The sequence below is a fragment of the Trachemys scripta genome, chromosome 6, assembly GCF_013100865.1.
Source record: "Trachemys scripta elegans isolate TJP31775 chromosome 6, CAS_Tse_1.0, whole genome shotgun sequence".
NCBI classification, from domain to species: Eukaryota; Metazoa; Chordata; order Testudines; family Emydidae; genus Trachemys; species Trachemys scripta.
Window position 1 is genome coordinate 101,247,863 of NC_048303.1, and position 22,798 is coordinate 101,270,660.

The 22,798-nt window shown below is 38.7% G+C and overlaps 1 protein-coding gene across 4 annotated transcripts in view; it reads left to right on the top strand.

Annotated features, from left to right (window-relative positions):
- The first annotated feature begins 688 nt into the window (after positions 1-688).
- Positions 689-22,798, top strand: part of BNC2 (basonuclin 2) — a 397,521-nt gene continuing 375,411 nt past the window's right edge. For 3 of the 4 annotated variants that reach the window (XR_004646171.1, XM_034774060.1, XM_034774059.1), the window contains exon 1: positions 704-808. Coding sequence is in view for 3 of the 4 variants with exons in the window: in XM_034774060.1 (XP_034629951.1) it covers positions 806-808 (3 nt within the window). In the remaining variant the exon portion in view is untranslated. Of the gene's footprint in view, positions 809-22,798 lie in introns of all 4 variants that reach the window. The other variant, XM_034774057.1, reaches the window with a different exon arrangement.

Below are 22,798 nucleotides of genomic sequence, written 5' to 3' on the forward strand. Positions count from 1 at the left end.
CTTTTCTCTTCCTTTTTAACGCGCTTCCCGGGACTTTCTTCCATTCTCCTTCGGGTTGCGTATTATTTTCCCTCCACCCCTTTCCCTTCCCTCTCGCTCTCCAGCGGCGGCTGGACGCCTTGAGCTGATAAGGAAGAGGAGAAGCAGCAGCAGGAGAGCTCGCCGCCGCTGCGAGGGGGAACCGGCCAGAGGGGAAAGAGAGAGCGAGAAAGAGCGAGACACACACACACACACACACACACACGGCGAGATCGGCAGGCTTGGCTCGTAATAAAGCTCGCTGGGGCTGCTCGGCGTTTTTGACAGCTGGGCTCGAGCGGCCTCAGTGGGACCCCCCCCCCCCGGGTTTGCCCCCCCCCCCCCCCCCGAGCAATGCAAAGCGGCTGAGGGTTAACGGGGCGCAAGGAAGCAACGTTGTCCTTTCAGATCCACTTGCAAGCCCTCCCCCCACCCCCCTTCCAGCCAAACAACCCAACAACAACAAACCAACCTGTGGAGGCTTCAGATCCAAACTTGGGTCCCTCCCCCGCAGCAGCTCTGTGTCGAAAGGTCTTTCTCGCTGCCGCTGCTGCTGAAGTTTGGGGGCTGAAGTTTTGAAGAGCTTGAGAGACTCTCTCTCTCTCTCTTTCTCTCTTTTTGTTTTTAGTTCAAATCACCTGAAGGCTTGAGAGTGGGGGGGAGGGGGGAAGAGAGGAAAACCGAGAAGAGCAGAGAGCCCAGAGGCAGAAGGAAGGGGCTGGTGCAGGCACTGCTGCTGAGAGGAGATCAAGAGACAGGGGGTGCACTTGACAACCAGCATGCAGAGATGGTAAGAAGTTTCCAACAGCCTTTCGTTTTCATTCTAGCCTTTCCTTTTTATTTTGTTGTTAATAAATTGTGCAGTAACCAAAACAACAAACAGCTGGGGGCGGGGCGGGGAGAGAGAGAGAGACATGTGCTACGTTGAAATAATGATTTAAGTTCTCCCAAACTTTCATTCAGTTTGGGATGGGATGGCCACAGGATTTTGCTGCCACTTTCTGTCTACCAAAGGTGAGGGGATAATGTTTTTTAAAGTGTGGGGTGAGATTGAATTAGACGTACTGTGGGGTGAGCTTTTTTGGAAACCACCCTCTGCTTGGAAATGAGTAACGTTTGCACACAATGTAAAGGTAACCTTTGAAAGTGGGAGAAGTAGGGAGTGGGGGGCCGAGGGAAAGAGAGAGAGAAACAACGCCTGAGGCAGGGAGACAGAAGTGTAAATCCACCTTCCATCAGTAACTCTTTCGTCTCTTTTGCTTGTGCATGTGCTTGTAGTTTACACCTTTCCCATCAGCAGTTGTGCCCAGAACTTGTAGGGAAATATTGATGTGCTCACTGGAAGAGGGAAAACCGCTTTCAGAGCATGTTTGCTGGATCTCCTGTGAGCAGATGAAACGAGGCCAGTTCTTTTACACCAGGATTTTACGAAGCAGGCTTTTTGTTTTAATTACAAACATTTACATTAAAAATAAAAACCGAGGTGACTCAGGATCTCAGTTTGCTTAAATCCTCTCTCCCTGGCTATGATGTGAAGCTACCTTTTACTGCTTCAAGGAAGAAGCACATTTTAGGAAGTAAATGTATATGAAGTCTGACAGTGATAATTCTTGGGGTTAAAAGTATAGTTAGCTCAGCTAGTGAGGAGCAGGGATCAGCCCATATTGAATAAAGTGGTGTGTTGCTTGACCACTCCCATGCTTTTAGTAAGCTTCCACAGTAAATTGCTATTGTTACCCCCACTTGGGGATTGGCTGTACTGTGGAGATGGGTCAGTATATATAAAAAGGCGGATGGGGAGGAGAAGAATGAGACAGAGGGTTAATATTTTTTTCCATTCCTTCCTTAATGTGGCATGTCTTGTTTCAGTGATGAGAGCCACAATTTTTGGAGTGTAGGAGATGCCACTGTTAAATGCAGGCAACAACAACAACAGAACCCCAAGGTGGGGAGGAGGAAAAAGGAGTATGTGCCCAGGACTGTGGTTACAGAAACACTGACAGAAATTAAAGTGGTTTTGAAAGCAGCGTGCGATTTATTATTCCCATTTACCCTAGAGTCAAGCTGTTGTAAAATTGATGTACAAAAGACATGTAATAATCTGGTGTCCCTAGGATTAAAGTGGCAGAGTGTCTTTTTTGCTGTTGTTGCTCAACCAACAGTTAAAATGTCTTTTAAGTAAGCAGTCAAAGCAAAATATTACATGTTTCTCTTTTAAACCCATGTGTCCTTCAGACATGGAAGCAAATTAAATATTCAGAGACAGGAGTGCGCTTTATTTTTCATTATAGCATATTCCATTTACCATCTATACTATTGCTCATCTCATAGTCAGGAATTACTTTTAAAATAGGGTAAGCATTTTTTGTTAGTGTAATTATTGAGTTCATTTCAGACAATAATATTTAATAAGCCTGATTAGCAGATGCTGCTTAAGAATACCAAGTCCCTGAAAAAGTATGTGGAACTTTCCTTTCCCTTAAAAATAGCAGGAATCTTCAATCGTATATTTAACGGGGCATAAATGCTCTGTGTTACACTAGTTTCATTTTAAGCTGTCCAGCATTAATGAACCTTCTAGCTGTATGTATGTTCTGCTTTAAATTCCTAAAGAGCATGAGATTTAAAAATCAGATCACTAAATATTTAGCAAGTTATTTATTTAGTAATTTCACGTGATTCAGATGCAGGATAATATGAATGTTAACTTATTTGTTATGAGAGAAGTTAGAAACTGCTTTTAAGACCCCAAAATATGAACTGTTCTGTATGCATGATGCTTAAACACATAATAGAAGGGTTCTGTTTAAGTATATTAATTTTTTAAAAAAAGTTATGTTAAAATATTTTAGGTGGACAAATCTAGGAGACGTATGTGTTTGTTCACATGGTTTGAGGTTTTTATACTTGAAGTGTATGTGACAGATGGGGATATGCGATTACATATAACAGAAGCAGTAAAGGAACAGACAAAAGCAGAGCTGACTATTTCTGTATTAAAATGTAAGTGCTACAGTTTGACTTTTCAAGTGAGTTTTTGCGTTCAGTGCTTTACATAACATTTTGTCCTAATCTTGCTTGCTGTCAGGGATGTTTCATGGTTGTGCAATTGCTGCAGTCAAGAATGCCAATTTGCATTCCAGGAGTGTCATTTGATTACTTTTATCTGCACAGCTCCAAGACTGGCCCAGACCTCTCATTTCATCTTGCCATGTCACGAGTCAATGCTGTGTCGTCTTTTCAAAAATCTGCCTGATTTAGACAAGAAAGAAAAGTACTTTCATGTTGCAGCCGCACTCCCCTGTTAACTTGTCAGCAGCAGGATGTGATTTGCTTGGGCCCAGAAGAATGGTACAGAGATGAGGGTTAGGCGGTTCAATAAGCCCATGGACAGGTAGTGTGTGACATCCCAAGAGAGCTTAAGTTAATGAAGAACAGGTCTGCTTAGTTCTCCACACTCTGACCTCGTGCTGTCCCCACAGTTTTCTCATTTGATCTTTCCCAGCAAATTGATCTTTTCTTGTATTTTCTTGCCTTCCAAGTTAGTCCTTATGGGACTGAAATTAGCAGAGCAACTTAAGTTGGATAATACAGCTGTTCAGAAAAGAAGAAATTGGACACTAGCTCAGAAGGGGGAAGGGGAAGCAAGCTATTCTTTTTGTTGTTGTTGCTGAGAATTTTTTTTATTTTATTTTCAAGGACTTCAAAATAGGCAGTAACTTGAAAGTTCACTTTTTTTCCCCCTTTTTAATCTTGGATGGTCTTTTTCACATTTTTTTTTCTAAGTGTACATATCTGAGACAAACAACTTAGCAGTATATAGTACAGGTTTGTTTTAGTATTTGTCAGTTGAACTTGTTAGAAATGATTTGCTAGTCTATAATGAGGCTTTTACAGTTACAGTGAGACATGCTAAATATCAATTGCACATGCCAACTTCATTATTTATAGCCTGCTAAATAAGTATATTTCCATAGTATCCAATACTGAAATGCAGAAGAGATTAAACAATAAAAGCCATTACAAATGCTATGTGAAAATATAGTTTGCAAATTAGGACCAACATTAATAGTTTTCTGGAATACAAGCTCATGGAAACAACTTTGTTTTTGAATTAAGGTACACTATGTTTAAAAACTGTGCTCTAAAATAGGGGGTATAGTATTACTTTGTCTAAGTATCTTTATTTTTTCACTGCATTTAATCGTTGAAAAGTAGGCGGCTATATATTTTAATACATACACTGTGACAAGTTAGTCGTCTGAAGTTTCAGGCTAGAATTTTGTGAATCAAGTGTAAGTTGAAAGTGATTAAGAGATTCTTTATTTTGCTGCATAATAATAAGTAATATTTAACTTTGTGGGTTTCATAGCAGATGTTCTCGTTTATCATCCACATCTTTGCAAGATGTAGTATTGAAAACATTACTGAATAAAAACAAAAACACTTATGTAAGGGAAATGCTGCACTCTCTCTCTCTGTATTGCTTTTTAAAATGGAAAGGAAATGGAAAAGATCATTGGTTAGTTAAACTCCTCTCTGCAGAGCTCCTGGAAGACTCTTGATTTTATTAGATATGCCTAAGGTTAAATAAAAAGAAAAAATACTCAGAAAAATGGAATGGCTACGAAAAGAAGTTAGTAATCGTCATAGATCTAGTGTTTAGGCTTTGGGGGTGACTTTATTATGTTTTAGTTGTGATGTACATGCATATCAATAGGATTTGCAGTTGACTGCTATAACTCTCAACAATTGGTTTTAATTTTCAGAAAATTAAATTGAAGTCCAACTAAAATGCATTTGAGAGGTTGAATTTATAAAACAAACATACCTATTATTATTATTTTAATGATGGGTCTTTGAAGAAGTCCCTTTCACACATTTGACACTGGCCTTCAAAAGTTAAATAATTTTGTTAAGGAACATTTACATTATGAAAATACTCTTTACTTTCTGCTGTACACATTTATATGGTACAGTTTGTGTTTGACTATAAAACAGGTCAACTCAGTCACCGAAAAGACAAGTGTTATATGTAAAGATTCCTATATAATGTAGAGGGCACAATTAGGACAGAGGTTTCTCTTTAAAAAATGGATAGGCTATGAAGGAATAAGGAACAGTTACTACTTTATTTAAATAAATGGTACTAAACAATTTAATGAAATATTTGTTTAATCTCACATTTTGTGTCTATCTCTTTCCGCCTAATTTGTGACATGTTTACATTTAAAAATCCCATTGATCATAATTGCTGCATAATAGTTCTATGCTAGCTTTTATGAGCATTACTTTGAACAAACTTATTTACCATTTAAGTAAATGGTATAATCCAGTGAGATAAACTGCCAGATTTGTCTCTTTATCTCTTGCACAGCACAGTAGCTCTCATTCTGTTGCTAGCTAGTAAAAGCTTTTATTTGTTGCTTATTAGAACCCTTAGTACAACTCAGGAGTTCAGCTGTAATTGAATTTGGTTGTTCGAAGACGCTCTCTTGTTTTAGAATGTTATCATAGTACAGTTTTACCACACGTTATAAATATGTATGTTATTCTACAATACAGACGCAGATAGCCTTGATTTACCTGCAAACCTCAACTCACTGTTGAGTTTTTCTGAACTTTGTGCTACTAGAATAACTTAAACTAAGTAATAAACCATGAATGCAGATAACTTCAGATTTGTTTTCTATTTATTACCATAGACTGCTCTTTTTGTTTCTCTTTTTTGCTCTTTTCAGTAATTTTCCGTAGAGTTAAAATGGTTTACCATTTACTTAAACCTCTTTTGATAGAAAATAATCAAACCCAGAAGGGTTCTAAAAATAAGTAGAGGCACTGAAATAATTATGAAAAATAAAAGATATTTAAAACTGATTAATAAATCACAAGCACAAGAAATTAAAATGCTGTAAACTGTCTGCTGAAAAGTTTTGCAGTGCCCATGATCTGATGCACCATTTGGAAGTTTAGCCATGTTTTTGCAACATATTACAATTTTTTGGTCAACAATTGTTCTGTGCTATAAAACCACATAAAGTAGTGCCTTCAGAATTCTTTGGCTACGAGGAAAACTTGCTGATAATGTAGCAGTACAGATTATGAACTGCTACAAGCCTTTAATGATACTGAGTGTATGTGTGACACCCATCATCCTGTCAATTGAAATCATATTGAACCAGTGTTGCAACTATATCATATTTGTCAAATGTGTAGTCCCTGCTTTTTTTATGTTCAGTACAAAGATGTAACAACACGCACAAAACACTTTCTCCTTATTGTGACCTTACATTTGCCAAAGTGCCCCATGCTGAAATTCCTTTTCAGTGTCTTTTTTTTCTTCCAAAGCCAGACATGTACCCAGACACAAAAGCCTCTGTGTATAGCAAGCTGTTTTAAATATTGTGACTCGTCGATGTGCTGTCCTTTCTCTGCTTGAGCCAAGGATCTCTGCTCAGTGTCTGTGGATTACCAAGCTCCTTCTTTATTGTACCTCTTGTCAGCTATTCCTATTCATTTAACCTTTCATTAGTGTCTGTGCAGCTTCACTGTCTGGAAAGGCAAGGAAAAACCTAAAGGCCTACTGTCACAGTTATTAGATTTCTCGGTTACATCCCAGCAACCATAAAGGAGTAAGAGTCAACACTATTGTCATGCATGCTGCTATCCTGGGGTGCAACTCTTCTATGCGTGTCAAGGACATGTGCCACATGTTGATAATGCATCCCAGGGATAAATGCACAACATGGGGGATAGACCAAGGCTGGAAGTAATGAGCTTTGTAGGAGTTATTGCAAAGACAAACAGTTTGTGCAGGAATTTTGCTTAAGAGGCCAAAGAGATGGACTTGCATTAAGTGTTGCCAAGATTTGCCTGTGAGGTGCTTGTCAATCATGTTAGTTTCATTTAAGTTTCATTTACAAGGAGGGAAAATTAAATGTTTCTGCAACTGGGAAATGTGTTGACTTTGTTTTAACCTGGCAGCCATGGAATATATTTAAAGTAGTTCTCCAAAACATACTGTACTTCTGATCATCTTTTTTGGCATGGATCAAAAATTGTCAACTCAGCCAATTAAAAATTTTCAAAACTGCAACTAAGATCAGATTAACAGAAAAATACTGATATTCATAAACAAAGGATTAAACTAATTACATGGTGGTAACTCTGTTGACTTAACTGGACTTGTCCTAGGGATGAATTTGACCAAGAATCTGAAGATCACTTGATTAACTTCAACCACCACCCCTGCCCCAAAGAGCAACATCAAGGGACAGATTTTTGCAGTCCTTGGATCTGACTCTCCCACTCCACTGAAGGCGAATAGAATGTGATAAAGTGGGGAGGCACCACATTTGCCCACAAGATTGTAATTTACACCATGAAAAAAATAGATGGATTTATTCCTCATTTCCCTCTCCTACAGCACAGTGTAGTAATACTTTTATCACTCTTATCAAAATAGTTTAATACATGGCTTTATGGAAATATAACTTTCCTAAGAATATAGATTTAAGGTTAAATTTAAGATTTAAGGTTAAAGTGAATAGAATGTTGGGAATCATTAAGAAAGGGATAGATAAGACAGAAAATATCATATTGGCTCTATATAAATCCACGGTATGTCTACATCTTGAATACTGCCTGCAGATCTGGTCGCCCCATCGCAACAAAGATCTATGGGAATTGGAAAAGGTTCAGAAAAGGGCAACAAAAATGAGTAGGGGTCTGGGAAGGTTTCAAGATGAGGATAGTTTAATAAGACTGGGACTTTTCAGCTTGGAAAAGAGACAACTAAGGGGGGATATGATAGAGGTCTATAAAATTATGACTGGTGTGGAGAAAGTAAATAAGGAAGTGTTATTTACTCCTTCTCATAACACAAGAACTAAGGGTCACCAAATGAAATTAATAGGCAGCAGATTTAAAACAAGCAAAAGGAAGTATTTCTTCACACAATGCACTATCAACCTGTGGAACTCCTTGCGAGAGGAATAGCAAAGTAATTGCAATTTTTTTTTTAAGTACATCGGAAGCAGGAAGCCTGCTACACCACCAGTGGGGCCACTGGATGACCGAGATGCTAAAGTAGCACTCAAGGACAATAAGGCCATTACGCAGAAACTAAATTCTTTGCATCGGTCTTCACAGCTGAGGATAGGAGGGAGATTCCCAAACCTGAGCAATTCTTTTTAAGTGACAGATCTGAGGAACGGTCCCAGATTGAGCTGTCATTAGAGGAGGTTGTGATGGGTTGGATCACAGAAACCCCCTTGGGAACTGCCAACTGATATGCCAAGACTACTTCTGCCCCTGTTTTCCCTGACAGCCTGGGACTCCAGCACCCTGTCTTGTTGAACCAGACACGCCAGTCTGCTCCAACACACACCCAGGGTCTGAACCACATACCCCAAAGCTGCAGACTTAACCTGAAAGCAGCTTACAGAAGCGTTCCTGTCTTTAACACTCAGATGCCCAACTCCCAATGGGGTCCAAATCCCAAATAAATCCGTTTTACCCTGTATAAAGCTTATACAGGGTAAACTCATAAATTGTTTGCCCTCTATAACACTGATAGAGAGAGATGCACAGCTGTTTGCCCTCCCCCACCCCCAGGTATTAATGCATAGTCTGGGTTAATTAATAAGTAAAAAGTGATGTTATCAAATACAGAAAGTAGGATTTAAGTGGTTCCAAGTAGTAACAGACAGAACAAGGTGAATTACCAAGTAAAATAAAATAAAACATGCAAATCTAAGCCTAATATAGTAATAAAACTGAATACAGATAAAATCTCACCCTCAGAGATGTTTCAATAAGTTTCTTTCACAGTCTGGATGTCTTCCTAGTCTGGGCACAATCCTTTCCCCTCGTACAGCCCTTGTTCCAGCTCAGGTGGTAGCTAGGGGATTTCTCATGATGGCTGCCTCTTTTGTTCTGTTTCATCCCCTTATATATCTTTTGCATAAGGCGGGAATCCTTTGTCCCTCTGGGTTCCCACCCCTTCTTTTTAATGGAAAAGCACCAGGTGAAAGATGGATTCCAGTTCAGGTGACCTGATCACATGTTACTGTAAGACTTCATTACTCACTTGCCAGCACACACGTATACAGGAAGACTTACAAGTAAAACAGAGCCATCTACAGACAATCGTCCTGGTTAATGGGAGTCATCGAGATTCCAAACCACCGTTAATGGCCCACACTTTGCATAATTACAAAAGGCCCTCAGATTTATATTTTATATTTCTAGTTTCAGATACAAGACTGGTACATTTATATAAATAGGTTGACCACACTCAGTAGATTATAGATTAGCTTTGTAATGATACCTTACAAGAGACCTTTTGCATGAAGCATATTCCAGTTTCATTATATTCATAGTCATCAGCATACTTTCATAAAATCATATAGAGTGCAATGTCACAGAGGTTTTTGGAACAAATTGATAAACAGCAATAAGTCACCAGGACCAGATGGTATTCACCCAGGAGTTCTGAAGGAACTCAAATGTGACATTGCAGAATTACTAACTATAGTCTGTAACTTATCATTTAAATCAGCTTCTGTACCAGATGACTGGAGAATAGCTAATGTGATGCCAATTTTTAAAAAGGACTCCAGAGGTGATCCCAGCAATTACTGGCCTGTAAACCTGACTTCAGTACTGGGCAAACTGGCTGTACTGTACTGTACAGTACAGCCATACATATTGTCAAACATATAGATGAACGTAATTTGTTGAGGAAGCGTCAACATGGTTTTAGTAAAGGGAAATCATGCCTCACCAATCTACTAGAATTCTTTTAGGGGGTCAACAAGCATGTGGACCAAGGGGATCCAGTGGCTATAGTGTACTTAGATTTTCAGAAAGCCTTTTACAAGGTCCGTCACCAAAGGCTCTTACGCAAAGTAAGCTGTCACGTGATAAGAGGGAAGGTGCTCTCATGGATTCGTCAGTTTTCAGAGTGGAGAGAAGTAAATTGTGGTGTTCCCCAGGGGTCTGTTCTGGGACCAGTCCTATTCAACGTATTCATAAATGATCTGGAAAAAGGGGTAAACAGTGAGGTGGCAAAATTTGCAGATGATACAAAATTATTAAAGATAGTTAAGACCCAGGCAGATTGCGAAGAGCTACACAAGGATCTCTCAAAACTGGGTGACTGTGTAACAAAATGGCAGATGAAATTTAATGTTGATAAATGCAAAGTAATGCACATCAGAAAGCATAATCCCAACTACACATATAAAATGATGGGGTCTAAATTAGCTGTTACCACTCAAGAAAGAGATCTTGGAGTCATTGTGGATAGTTCTCTGAAAACATCCACTCAATGTGCAGTGGCAGTCAAAAAAGCGAACAGAATGCTGTGAATAATTAAGAAAAGGATAGATAGGTCAGAAAATATCATGTTGCCTCTATATAAATCCACGGTATGCCCACATCTTGAATACTGTATGCAGATGTGGCCCCATCTCAAAAAATATATATTGGAACTGGAAAAGGTTCAGAAAAGGGTTACAGAAATGATTAGGGATATGGAACGGCTTCCATGTGAGGTGCGATTAATAAGACTGGGACTTTTTAGCTTGGAAAAGAGATGGCTAAGGGGAGATATGATTGAGGTCTATAAAACCATGACTGGTGTAGAGAAAGTAGATAAGGAAGTGTTGTTTACTACTTCTCATGACACAAGAACTAGGGGTCACCAAATGAAATTAATAGGCAGCAGGTTTAAAACAAAAGAAAGTATTTTTTTTTTTTTACACAATGCACAGTCAATCTGTGGAACTCCTTGCCAGAGGATGTTGTAAAGGCCAAGACCACAACATCTTTAAAAAGAGAACTAGATAAATTCATGGAGGATAGGTCCATCAATGGCTATTAGCCAGGATGGGCAGTAATGGTGTCCCTAGCCTCTGTTTGCCAGAAGCTGGGGATTGGGGATGGATCACTTGATGTTTACCAGTTCTGTTCATTCCCTCTGGGGCACCTGGCACTGGCCACTGTCAGAAGACCTGATACTGAGCTAGATGGACCTTTTGTCTGATCCAGTATGGCCGTTCTTATGTTCTTAATTATATTTGAATAGAAACCATTAGTTTTGTATATATTGTAAGGGCCTACTCCAGATCATTTTTACACCAGGGTAAATAAGTACTAACTCTAGTGAAATCAATATAGCTACATCTCTGTGAAACTGCAGAAGAAAGGCTCTAGTCAGGCCATTGATGTTTTAAATATGGCACACTATGAATATTTGTAAGATAACAAATATGAATGGGAAACGAACGTTTGCACAAATTTAATCTTTTCTGAAGTTGTTTGTATTGAGTTCAAGTAATGTAAATAGCAAATGCAAGTGGCCATCATTTTATTAAGGTCAGTAGTAGTTGCTTCCTCCCCTCAACCCCAGTTCTCATGTGGAAGAAATGAAGCATAGCTATACCATTTTGTTATCGTTCAGAATGTGGAAGATAAAGGGACAGGCAACAGAGAATCTAGTAGTAAGTTGTAGCAAAAATTGCCTCAGAAGGAGACCATACATTAGATGAAATTCAGTAGGCAGTACAGAACTCTTTTTATTGTTGTTGCACAGAAGTGGATGGCAGTTCTGCCACTGACGTTAAATACCAAGCTCCCTTAAATTCTATTAGGCAGTTATTTTTTTGTGAGCAGGAATGGACAAACATTTATATGGAATTAAAACTACAGAAGTGAATTGGAACAATTGTAGCATTGCCTACTTAGTTTTACGTATTCTATCATTATGAGACTGATATTTGTTTGTTTGAATCTAAAAGTTACTAAATGGTTTCCAAATCAAAGATGAAAGGGCCAGTTAAGTATTTAATACATTTTCATGTTGAAATATAACATTTGGAAGGGTGTGCTTAGCATGATGAACCCTTTTTTCCATACTCTAACTTGTCCTCGTAATTTTTGTAATAAAAGTATCTTGAAATTGAATTATAAGAATTGAGGAGCAAATGAAAGGTAAACTAATTTGGAGGTCCCTATTAGTGTCATTGGTGAACTAAAGGAAATATTTGTTTCCCTGGAAGCTCTCATTTTCTCTGTATTCATGTTAGTACATGTCTATATTTATTGCTTTCTAAATAATGACTTTTGTAGTTCTTTTGATAGACTGTTATTGCCTTAAGTACATTGACTTTGTGTGGCACTTTGCCAGTTTTGCTAGACAAAAGTTTCATTATTCATCTTGGTATGAAAGCAACCATGAGGTTGCTAATACTTATCAAAAGGATTATGTTATATGCATATGTTTTTTAAAAAAAGTCATTTCCCCAAATATTTATATATGGATGATTTACAAACACTAATACAATTGTGTAGTGCTTTTACATTGGCTGATGTCACTTACGTTTCTGGATGTCCATTGAAAGAAAACTCTGCAAGAATGTTAAATTTTTCACTAAGAACTTGTCACTCCTTTGCTGAAAATAATAATGGTATTATGATAATTGCATATTTTCATTGATTATGCTTAGCTGTCACAACAGGGCATGACCACCGTTTTCCAGATGTTTTGTTTCTACAGGACACAAATGGGCTTGATCCCACTAAAGTCAGTGAGAGCAGAAGGAAGCTTAATGTGTGATGATACAACAATTTAAATATGCTGCAATGTGTTTGCTTTTCAGTAAAACCCATGTATTCTAACATGCGCACTACATTTGTGCCAAATTTAGAAGTACTATGTAGGGCAGCATAAGTTGGCATATTAAGTATGTTTAAGAGAATCTGAATATATGATGATATGATTTATTTGCTGAGGTGTTTGAGAAGGTTGCAGCAGGAAAAGCAATTTAAGAGGAGTCCGTAAGGAGTATGAGTTAAAGTAACCAGCCCTTATTTTAAGTTCCTTTCTTGTTTTCTGCTTTCATTGTATAAGTCACACCAACTTAAACTCAGTCACTTTCCTGTACAGCCACTTACCAACTTGTAACTTGTACCACCTTGCATATTACCTCTGAATTTAGCCCTGTGCGTTGGAATGAGTTTTCATAGGCTGTTTCATTTGTATTTGTGCTGTAGGAAACAAGTTCCTCAAATGCTGACTACAGTGGAAAAGACAGATTATTGTGGTTTATACCAGTGTTGCTAGGGGAAGTGTGACAGGAGGGAGAAAGAAGTGAGGAGAGGACTTCTTAATTCACCATAGCCCAGTGTATTGTGGGTAGGGGTGAGAGCAACAACAATGTAATCACCTCCGCCTGCTCCTAATTGGTCACTGCTGTGAAGACCCAAATGCTAACATTTGCATTGGCAAAAATATCTCCAGGGAAGCAGGGGGAGCTAGGGAGAAGAAGGTATGCTGCAATGCCAGTATTGGCCATGCCATCTCCTGAGAGATGGTTACCACAGAGGACTGGGTGTGCTGGTCTTCCCAGTGGTTACCATTGGATCAGGGCACGAGTTTGGCATCTTTGTAAATAGAAAATATAGACTACAGGAGAGTGGCAATCCCAGACTTCCAACTGTCATACACTTGAGACGGAGAGGTTGCTTCTCATAGAACTGTCTAATAGGATCTGATGGAGGTCTTGGACCCAGGGAAAGTCCAGGCTCTCAGTGCAAGAATTGGGTTGAACTGATGGTAATAAGTGGTTGGGCCAAGAGGCTGTTATGCTACTTCAGTCTTCACACCATACAAGATGGGCTATAGGGTCCCTCATATGGTTAGCGGATGAGATGTTAGGACATGTGTCCATGCCCAAGAGTTAGCTTGCAATTAATCCTTAAAGATAGATTAGTGTTTCTCTGAAAATGATGACAAAGTTGCAGCAACATAAGGCAAACTTGATGATGTCATCAACTGGGTATGCATGTCTTCCTTCTGCTTTGTCCTCTACAAAAGAGCTATTGTAATTTAAAATGTTCATATATATATATGTTGATGGTGTATATGCCACAAAGAACCATTAGTTTCTCTCTGGCAAGATCTAACCACAAAGATATCAGAAGAAGAGAGAGCCTCTTCAAAACTTTCCCACCAATTCTGCTGTGACATAGTTACAGCGCACAGGGTAGGAGGGTGGATGTATTTATATAAGCATTGTGTTGGTCAAGTTCTGGTACTGAACGAAATACAAGGAAGTAATCTGTCCTAAAATATGTGTGAAAATAAGTGCATGACCAGTCAGGAGTTTAAACCCCAGGGTAGCAAGTGAGCTGGGGCAAGAGTTGGCCTTTTGGTTTGATTATGATGGTACTTCTACTTTCATATATGCCTATACTTAACCATATTGTAAAGCCCATTTCTCAGCATTCTTACATTGTACACTGTGTTTTGGCATTGGTTAATATTTAACCTGCCGCCTTGTCTTATGATATGATGAGTAAATCTCTGTAGACATATTTGAACTCAAGACTATTATTGTGCACCTGTAGTATTATAAAATATCCGAATAGTGGCAAAGAGAGCTGCTAACAGGTCATCTTTGTAACTCTGGCAGCTGAAGCTGACTATTGGCTGCTGCTGTTTTTGGCACATTGGTTCCAATATCGTGGTCCTCGCTTGGGGAAAATACTGACTTCTATGGGTGTTCTGCCTCCTTGCAAAGGACTGCAGGGCTGTGCTTCAAGAGAAAATAACAGTACTTAGCTCTTGTATAGCACTTCATTAGATCTCAGGCTCTTCATGACTTACACTGTATTTTGCTGATGATTTAGGGGTCCAGTCTCCTTTTAAAAGAAAATATATAACTTCTATTAATGGGAGTTACTTTGTATGAAATAAGGAGATAGCAGACACGAAAACCTTCTGTCATGTTTGCATCCTAAAAGCAGAATGAGTTGCCCTTATTTTTGGCCTGTATAAAGGAACCCTTTATCCATCCTTCTAAAAGTCTTGAGTTCTGCTGCAGTTATTATGCAAATTGAGTTACAGTGAGATTATCTTGTCATTGCAACATTGTGCAATGTATAGATTTCAGTAATTCTTAGGTTAGTGAAGGATGGGTAAATATTTCTGCACTTACAATTAAAAAAAAAAAAAAAAAGCGCCAGAAAACTGTGTGGATTTAAGTTAATTTGTTTTCCTACTAAGCTGCCTGCTTTGTGGAAAAATTAGTATTTATAAGAGACCCACACGTACAATAACAAGAAATATTAAGTGTTGAGCAGAATGCAGTATCAGGATGAGAAAAGTGCATGAATGTAATGAGAGATGACTGAAACTCAGAGGTGAAATCAAGTTATTAGAGGGAAATAACTTCTTCCAGAAATATTAATCTCATAAATCCACACATGTACATTTTAGTGGTTTATCTACATAATGTATTGTATATTTCTTCTAATCTATTTCTAAAGTTAAATGTAATAATTCAATGGAATAGCTACTCCCCTATATTTTTTTTGAGGGGCGGGGGCAGGGTTGTGTTGTTATATTTGTATTACCATAGGCCTAGATTGGGTGCTGCTGCACTCAGCATTGCAAAACCTAACAGATTTAGGAGCCTAAATATCATTTTTGAAAATGAACTTAGGCATGGAGGAACCTAAATCCCATCAACTGTCAATGGATTTTGGCTCATAAATACTTGAATCCCTTTTGAAAATGAATGAGATTTATGCTCCTAAATCAGTTAGGTGTTGCAATGCTGAGTGCAGCAGCACCTTAAATACCTTTTAAAAATTATTGGTTGTAGCATCTTGGAGACCTTGTCATGGTAAAGGCTCTCAATGTGCTGGGCACAGAACAAAAAAGCAGTCCCTGTCCCAAGGAACTTGCAATGTAAGTATAAGACTAAGATTTCAGGGGAGAGGTAGAGCTACATTTAAAAAAATCTTTATTACAACTAGGTGAGCTGTACATTTAAGGTATTGTAAAGAGTGATATTATCATGATGTTTTTGCATTCAGGTCTTGACTACACGGGGGATTTGCTCCATTTACAGCCAGGGGTATTGGTGCATCAGTGTCAGCCCCTATTATAGGCAGACAGAGTTGCTATATATCATGATTTGCACTAGTGCAGTTTACTTCAGTTTCAAGCTAGGATACATGGTACAAGGTAAATCTTGGTTTATAGCAGCTTTGCCTGCCTACACTAGGATTTTGCACTGGTACAGATATACCTATGGCTGGCCACCAATGGCTGAAATCTCCAGAGTAGTCACGGCCGTGCACAGAGCCTTTCGTTCTAGTGGATCCCAAAAGTACATACAAATTTGACTAACAGTGCAAATTATGGCTTCCCTCCATACCTATGCGCAAGCCTCAAAATCCCAGGCAACAGTTTTAGGACAGGAAATGATGACTATCCAATTCACTAGTAGTTTATTTGAAGTAAATTAGCAGAATGGACTTGCTCCTGCCCCCAACAATGCAATTAAGGGCAAAACTCACACTGACTTCACAGGGAGTCGAATCGGGCCCTATATAAGGCCTTGATCTTTCATCATAAATGTCAGTGGGAGTTTTCTCAGATCAAGCCCTAATTGTCCAAGTTGGAAAAAGCCTCTGTGTCCTGGCCAAACATCTTACTCTTGAGGAAAAGCATCAAAGAATCATGAATGAATGTTGAAATGTAAAACCAAAGTCTTCTTGAAAAAGACAACACCTCTGTGGCCAATACAAAGGTTTTATTAGTTACCCAAGACACGGTACTGAGAACGAGCCACAGTATTGCTGAGAATAAGACCTGCAACAAAAGGTCTGGAAGGAACATCTAATAGTGCGCCCAAGGCCGTGAATTGTGGGGACCTCAATGAGGGGACAGTTTCATTCATGAGTGATAGGATCTAGAGTTAAAATGAGCATGTTTGTCTGTAAAAGTATGATCTATTTAATATATGTTCTGTCTTCATCGGTAGAGTGTTCACATATGCGCACTGTGAAAAAACTAGTGAGAATAAACCATGAGAATGTCAGTAATGACATAATGCCATGGTGTGTCATACTGTATTTAAAAAGGTTATAATTAAAAGCTTTCAGAGGTATAACAATCCACTATGAAACAAAGTAATAGGGTAATATACTGCCCTGGATTTACATGCTCATCTTTCATGCTAGTATATGGCCCTGTATGTTCATTCTTGTTCCATGGTAGATTATGACCTTGAATGCATTTAATTACACATTTTCTGTCGTTTATCCCATTATTTTTACCCTTGTCTTACACTACTATTTATTTAGAACATTTGAAATACATCAGTGCAAGTTGCATACACGATCAAGGGCAGTATGCCTATGGTGAATGATATTGGAAGATAATGCACTCCCCTTTTTTTTAATTTAAAAAGCTCTGGATTCATTTTTCCAGTGGTTGTATCCATGTATCTCTGTGAGAGTGTGATGGAGGCACAAACTGGACAAGACCGAGACAAGTTGGTATTTCTGCAGGGATAACCAGAAAAGTTGGCAGAAGTTCACTTCTCATCCCTAATTGCAGGAGTTTGTGCCCCATTTGCAGCACAAGTTTGTGGTTGAGAACTTTTTTTTCACCCACCCCCTGGCCCTAGATGTGTATTTTGCTAGGAAGTTAGAATCTTTAATTTTTGGATGTGGACCCAGCTACTGTTACCCATGTCTGTCAGCCTAAGATTAAGTTACTATAACTTCTCCTGCATGGAGCTACAAGTTGAACCATTCTACTGTAGAGACCATTCATAAACTGTAACTAGCACGGAATATGGTCAACCCACTCACTAAACAGAGTCATACATAATATGTTGCTCTATAATTTGTATTGCCTGCCAATGAGCTTCCAGGGGAGTTTAAAAATACCTGTTTTTAAATATAAAGCCCTAAATTGATTGGATCTTGGCTACCTCAAAATCATCTCTTCTCTCTGATATATTTCTATGCTTATGATAAGCGGAGGTGCTCAAACTCCCTCTGCTTAAAAAGGGAGGATCGTGAGTCTATGAGGCAGCTGGCATATGCTGTTCATGAGAGGCCTTAACTTTGGAAATTGGATCCCGCCCCCATCTTCTCACACATAGTTGGTGAAATCTGAGGGTTTACTAACCTTTGAGGTACTGTACTGTTGCAAAGCCCACATTTTTTCCTAGGTGTCTAGTGGAGTGAGAAGTGGCTTGCTGCCATCTTACTTGGTGAGTGTGTACCATCCCCATTCCCCAAGAGATCTTCATGGAACACTGGAAAAGCCCACTGGTTACTATTTCCTGTTTGACTTGCGGGTGGCTTTTCGAGGTGGCTATCCTTACAAATCTGTATGCAGTCAGAAACTTTCTTTCATAAAGGCAGGTCAACCTTCTATACTATAGTACTGATTTGAGGCCTTGAGAGAAACAATTGTAAATAATGGTAATAAAGTACTTTTGTATTGGAAAGATTGCAGGTGAAGGAGACTCTCTCAGATGCTTGAATGAGCTCAAACTAGTTGAATGAGTTGAAATCTCCTTTTTCTGTAGAATGAACAGAACATGTCTAGTCCTTATGTGTGTTTCCATTGTGGCTCATTTGCTGTCTGGTTGTTTTTTCTTTTAAACGCAAACATTTAGAAATTAGATACCTCCTCTAACTGCAAAGAGTTCAATGGTGGTGAATTTAGTCTTAAAGGGCCTTTTTAGGGTATGGGTTTGGTGTATGTTGATGATATGCCTTTGATACTAAGTTCTTTTTTTTCCATGCCAAGATAAGTAGTAGTTGTATAATCCTTGAATAATTTATTTTTAAAATTGATGGAATTTGGTGTTTCATCCCAGATTTTAAGATCTTATGCCCAGAATCATAAAACAGAAAATCTCCTTTGCTTCATTAAAGTGTTATGTCATAATGTATTCTTCAGTGGAGAATGACAGCCTTTCACTTAAAAAAGAAAACATTCTCCGCCTTTCTCTCTCTCTCCCCCTCACCCCCAATATAGGCTGTTTTAATGCTGCAAGGCAATATTTGCTTTTTCCAATCTTTAAAAGGCTGTTTAAACAAAATATGCTCATATCTTTTAGAAAACCATTTGGTGTGATAACTTTAAGTTAGTATTTTTTATAACACCATATACCCTGTCTTTGTGCCTTCAATTTAGATCTCTGTCATATACTGCCAAAAACTTTAAGAGCTTTGTGTGTGTTGAAACATGTATGCCTGTCCCAGTGTCATAACTAATTATATATCTCTTGTATGCTTACTTCTAGTAATTGGAAAGTAGACCTACCGCAGGATACGTTTTAGCATTAGATTGTATCTTGGGGACATGTTACAGAAATCTAGCTTTCCACCATGCAGCAACTTGAAATTGTAAACATATATTAGTGTTTGAAGTACATCATTCTCTCTGTGTTTCTCAACAACTGTGTGTGTGTTTGTATTAAACTCAGGGGGACTTTTAAAAGTGTGCCTCTGTATTTACTAGTAATTACAAACTTAACCCGCTTCTCTTCAACTGGAATCTTCTCTGGAGTTTGGTGCGTCCATTTTAAACGGATGCTGTTTTTGCTATCTCATCTTTTCCCAAGTATTGTCCTGCCGTGCAAAAGTTGCCGAGTAATAAACGTGGCTTACACCACTGGTTCTCAACCAGGGGTACGTAGAGGTCTTCCAGGAGTAGGTCAGCTCATCCAGATCAGTTGTTTCTCAACCTCAGGGTTGCAGGATGGGTTTAGGAGAGTCGCAAGTGCAGGGCTGGTGTTCAGGGCTGGTAAGAAGGGCAATTGCCTGGGGCCCCACACCACAGGGGGTTCTGCAAAGCTCAGTTACATGCTTGAACCCCAGGCAGCAGGGCTCAGGCTTCAGACTCCTGAAAGGGGCACAGTAGTCTGGAAAGTCTGAGAGCCAGTGCCTGGCTCAGCTCAGCTCTAACTGGTGCCAATAGTTCTTTACTTTCAGGGATAGCAAACCACTTAAAGAAGAAGAAAAGGTGACTGGGGAGCCGGGTGGGGGAAAAGGAAAAGAAGGAAACTCTGAAATTTATGATTTTAAAAAGATATGTTCTTTTTGTCTGTTTGCTGAAGTTCTTTGTGGGACTTGTAGTGTGTGTTTGTTTGTTTGTTTTCTCCATTTTTGCTACCAAAATGCAGAAAGAGAGAAGGAGCCTAATATGGTTGTGTGTAAAGCTCTGCTTGGTGTGCTCATGGCTGGGCTAGCAAACAGTGACTTATATGCACCAGCATGTATGAAAATATTTGATCCTTGTTCATGCCTGCTGAACGAAGACTTTGCCAGTCTTTAGTCTCAGATCTCCAAGTCTTGTCGCAATTAAAGTCTTATGACTGAGCATTTAATGCTAGTGATAGATTACAGTATTGTCAGAATGTGTTCTGATTTTGGTCTTTGTAGAAGTACAAACACCATGTTCTTATTGGAGTCTCATAAATGAGCTCCAGTTGTATGCTAAGAACTCTTGCTTGCATAGAATTTATGGCAATTGCAGTTCTACTAAAACTGTAACATTAGTAAATGGCCTGTTTAAGGACAAGTTTGACTTTGCTAGATGAAGTGGTAAACTAATGAGTTCTCTGTATATCTGTGATATTGACGATAGCTTTAAAGTGAAACATTATGAAAATACTCAGTTATTTTTTTAGTTTGATAAGGAAATAAGTCTGCCTCATGTTTTGTAAATTACTTTCCAGTCTCTTTTTTTTCTTTTCCAAAGTAATCTGGTTTCTTACATAACTTATTTGTACTGTATTCGTAGCACAGCATGGTTTTGTCAAGCTAGTGCATTACTACATATGGCATCTTCAAAATTAATGTGGCCTAAATCATTTACTTTGAAGCTTTTGACAATATAATGCATTTCTAAGTAGTTCCAGTGTCTTGTCAGGCTATTTTTTTTTTTATCTTCCACTTTCTTCTCCACAATAGGTTTTTTTAGAAGGTTCAGTGGAGGGGAAGACTGGGTCAGTCTGACCAAGCAAAGCATAGTCCTCTCCCACGTTCCAATTTTTACACAATTTCAGATCATAGCTAAAATCCACTTGCATATGGGTGCATTGAATGCTAGGTGCTTATGTAAATTGTAAACTTCTGCACTGCTTTTTACAAAGAGTTATTTTTAAAAATAGTACCTACTTGCTTGGAGAGCATCAAATTTACTACTTAGTTTTTCTTAAGGAACAGCTCTTTAAATCTAGACAGTGTTTTACCAGTGTTGTATTTTATCTTGTAACAAAAAATGATATTGTACTCTGCAAAATAAGAAGAGATACGCTAGAGCTTTCTGTCTTAGGCTTCTTGAAACTGTTACTGAAAGAAAGAAAGAAGAACCAATGAGATGGTAAGAAAAGCCATAAATTGGTGACACTTGATTATTATTTTTTACTGGCAAATTAATGAAAATCTTTAAAATCCTTGGCTGTGCTTGTACAAATTTTAATCGCAAAAATGTTTTGGTGAATGTAGGTTTTATTTTCTATTATAAATATTTGTGTATAACTTTTTATTGGGTTTAATAAAAGATGTGAGTAGCATTTTGATACTCTTCCCTATTAATTTTACCAAATAACACACCATAACCAAGCAGCTAATCTTTACTCAGTGCATAGTCCTTGCTCAAGTAATTGAAGCCATGTGACATAAAGGGACATAAAGTAATGTCATGTGACATAAAGGGCCTCAGGACACTAAGGATCCATTTTATCATTTATTGAAAAGGACATTTCACATGTATGCCATAGATCCAGATTCTTTCCTTAGATAGAGTAAGCAGCTTATTGACGCTCAAGATTCTCATACTTGAAGCTGTGAGCCACATGTTGCTCTTTTCTGGTCATGTATCACTATATATCATCTTCCCCACCCCACCCATGCTTACCTTTCCTAACTTAGTCCAGTTAGCGCTCCATTTTGTTTTTTCTCCTATCTACTACCATAACTGTCCATCCACCCATTCATTTGAACATTGAACTAGACATATGATAGCCAAAGGGCTAAACGTTGTATCGAAGACTGATGTGGAAGATGGGGATGGCACCCCAGTGAAAAGTAAATACCCCTACCTCAGCTACTGGGACAGGCGAAGGTGGCTGAGAGTTGGTTTGGAGTGTCCATCTTCTAGATCTGCCCTCGGCTAGTAGATTTCTGATAAGTTTGATAGCTTCCTTCTCTCAAAGTGCCTGCTCGAATGAGGAGGAGAATTTTGCCCCTTAGGACAGCCAGAAGGACTGAGAGGAAGTGTGGGTCCTGGTGGGTCTCTGGTACCCCTCCCTTAGTTTTCTAGTTGCTGAAATGTGTAGTTGGGGTATCTGCTACTCTATCCCTCTTTCAACCCAGTGAGTAGACACATTTGTTACTCTTTCTCTCCCCCCAGCATCTAGTTTTTTAGGTCTTCCTCTCTAGTGTCTACCAACTAATTTGCTCATAGGTTTCCCCAAGCAGTAGCAGAGGGAAACTGACCTGCTTCTTCTTGTTTTACACTGCTACCCACAGGTATCTGAATTGTCAGTGAAAAATGACAAAACTGATGAGTTTTCATTTTGTTGCAGCTTTGCAAAGCCATAAGCAGCAGGATAGGCAATAGAGTGGTAGGTACAGAGGCACAGAAAGATACTGGATCAGTTACACTTATTCCACATTTGGAAGGTTTTCCTCACAGTCACAAGGGCTAGAAAATTTTTGTTATATTTGTTTAAATGAAAACTGAAATTCTGTAAAAGTCAATGACACTTGCCTGGGATAGATACTTACTTGCCACCGGTGTGTGGAATAGTAAGATTTTCAAGCCCTAGTGGTGAGTGTGGATCACAGTCAGTATATATGGCACTTAGAATTTATCCTGAAATGTACAATAAGGAAGAATGAGAGAGTTCACAAGAGTGACAACAAACTAATTGTTAGATGATAGTAA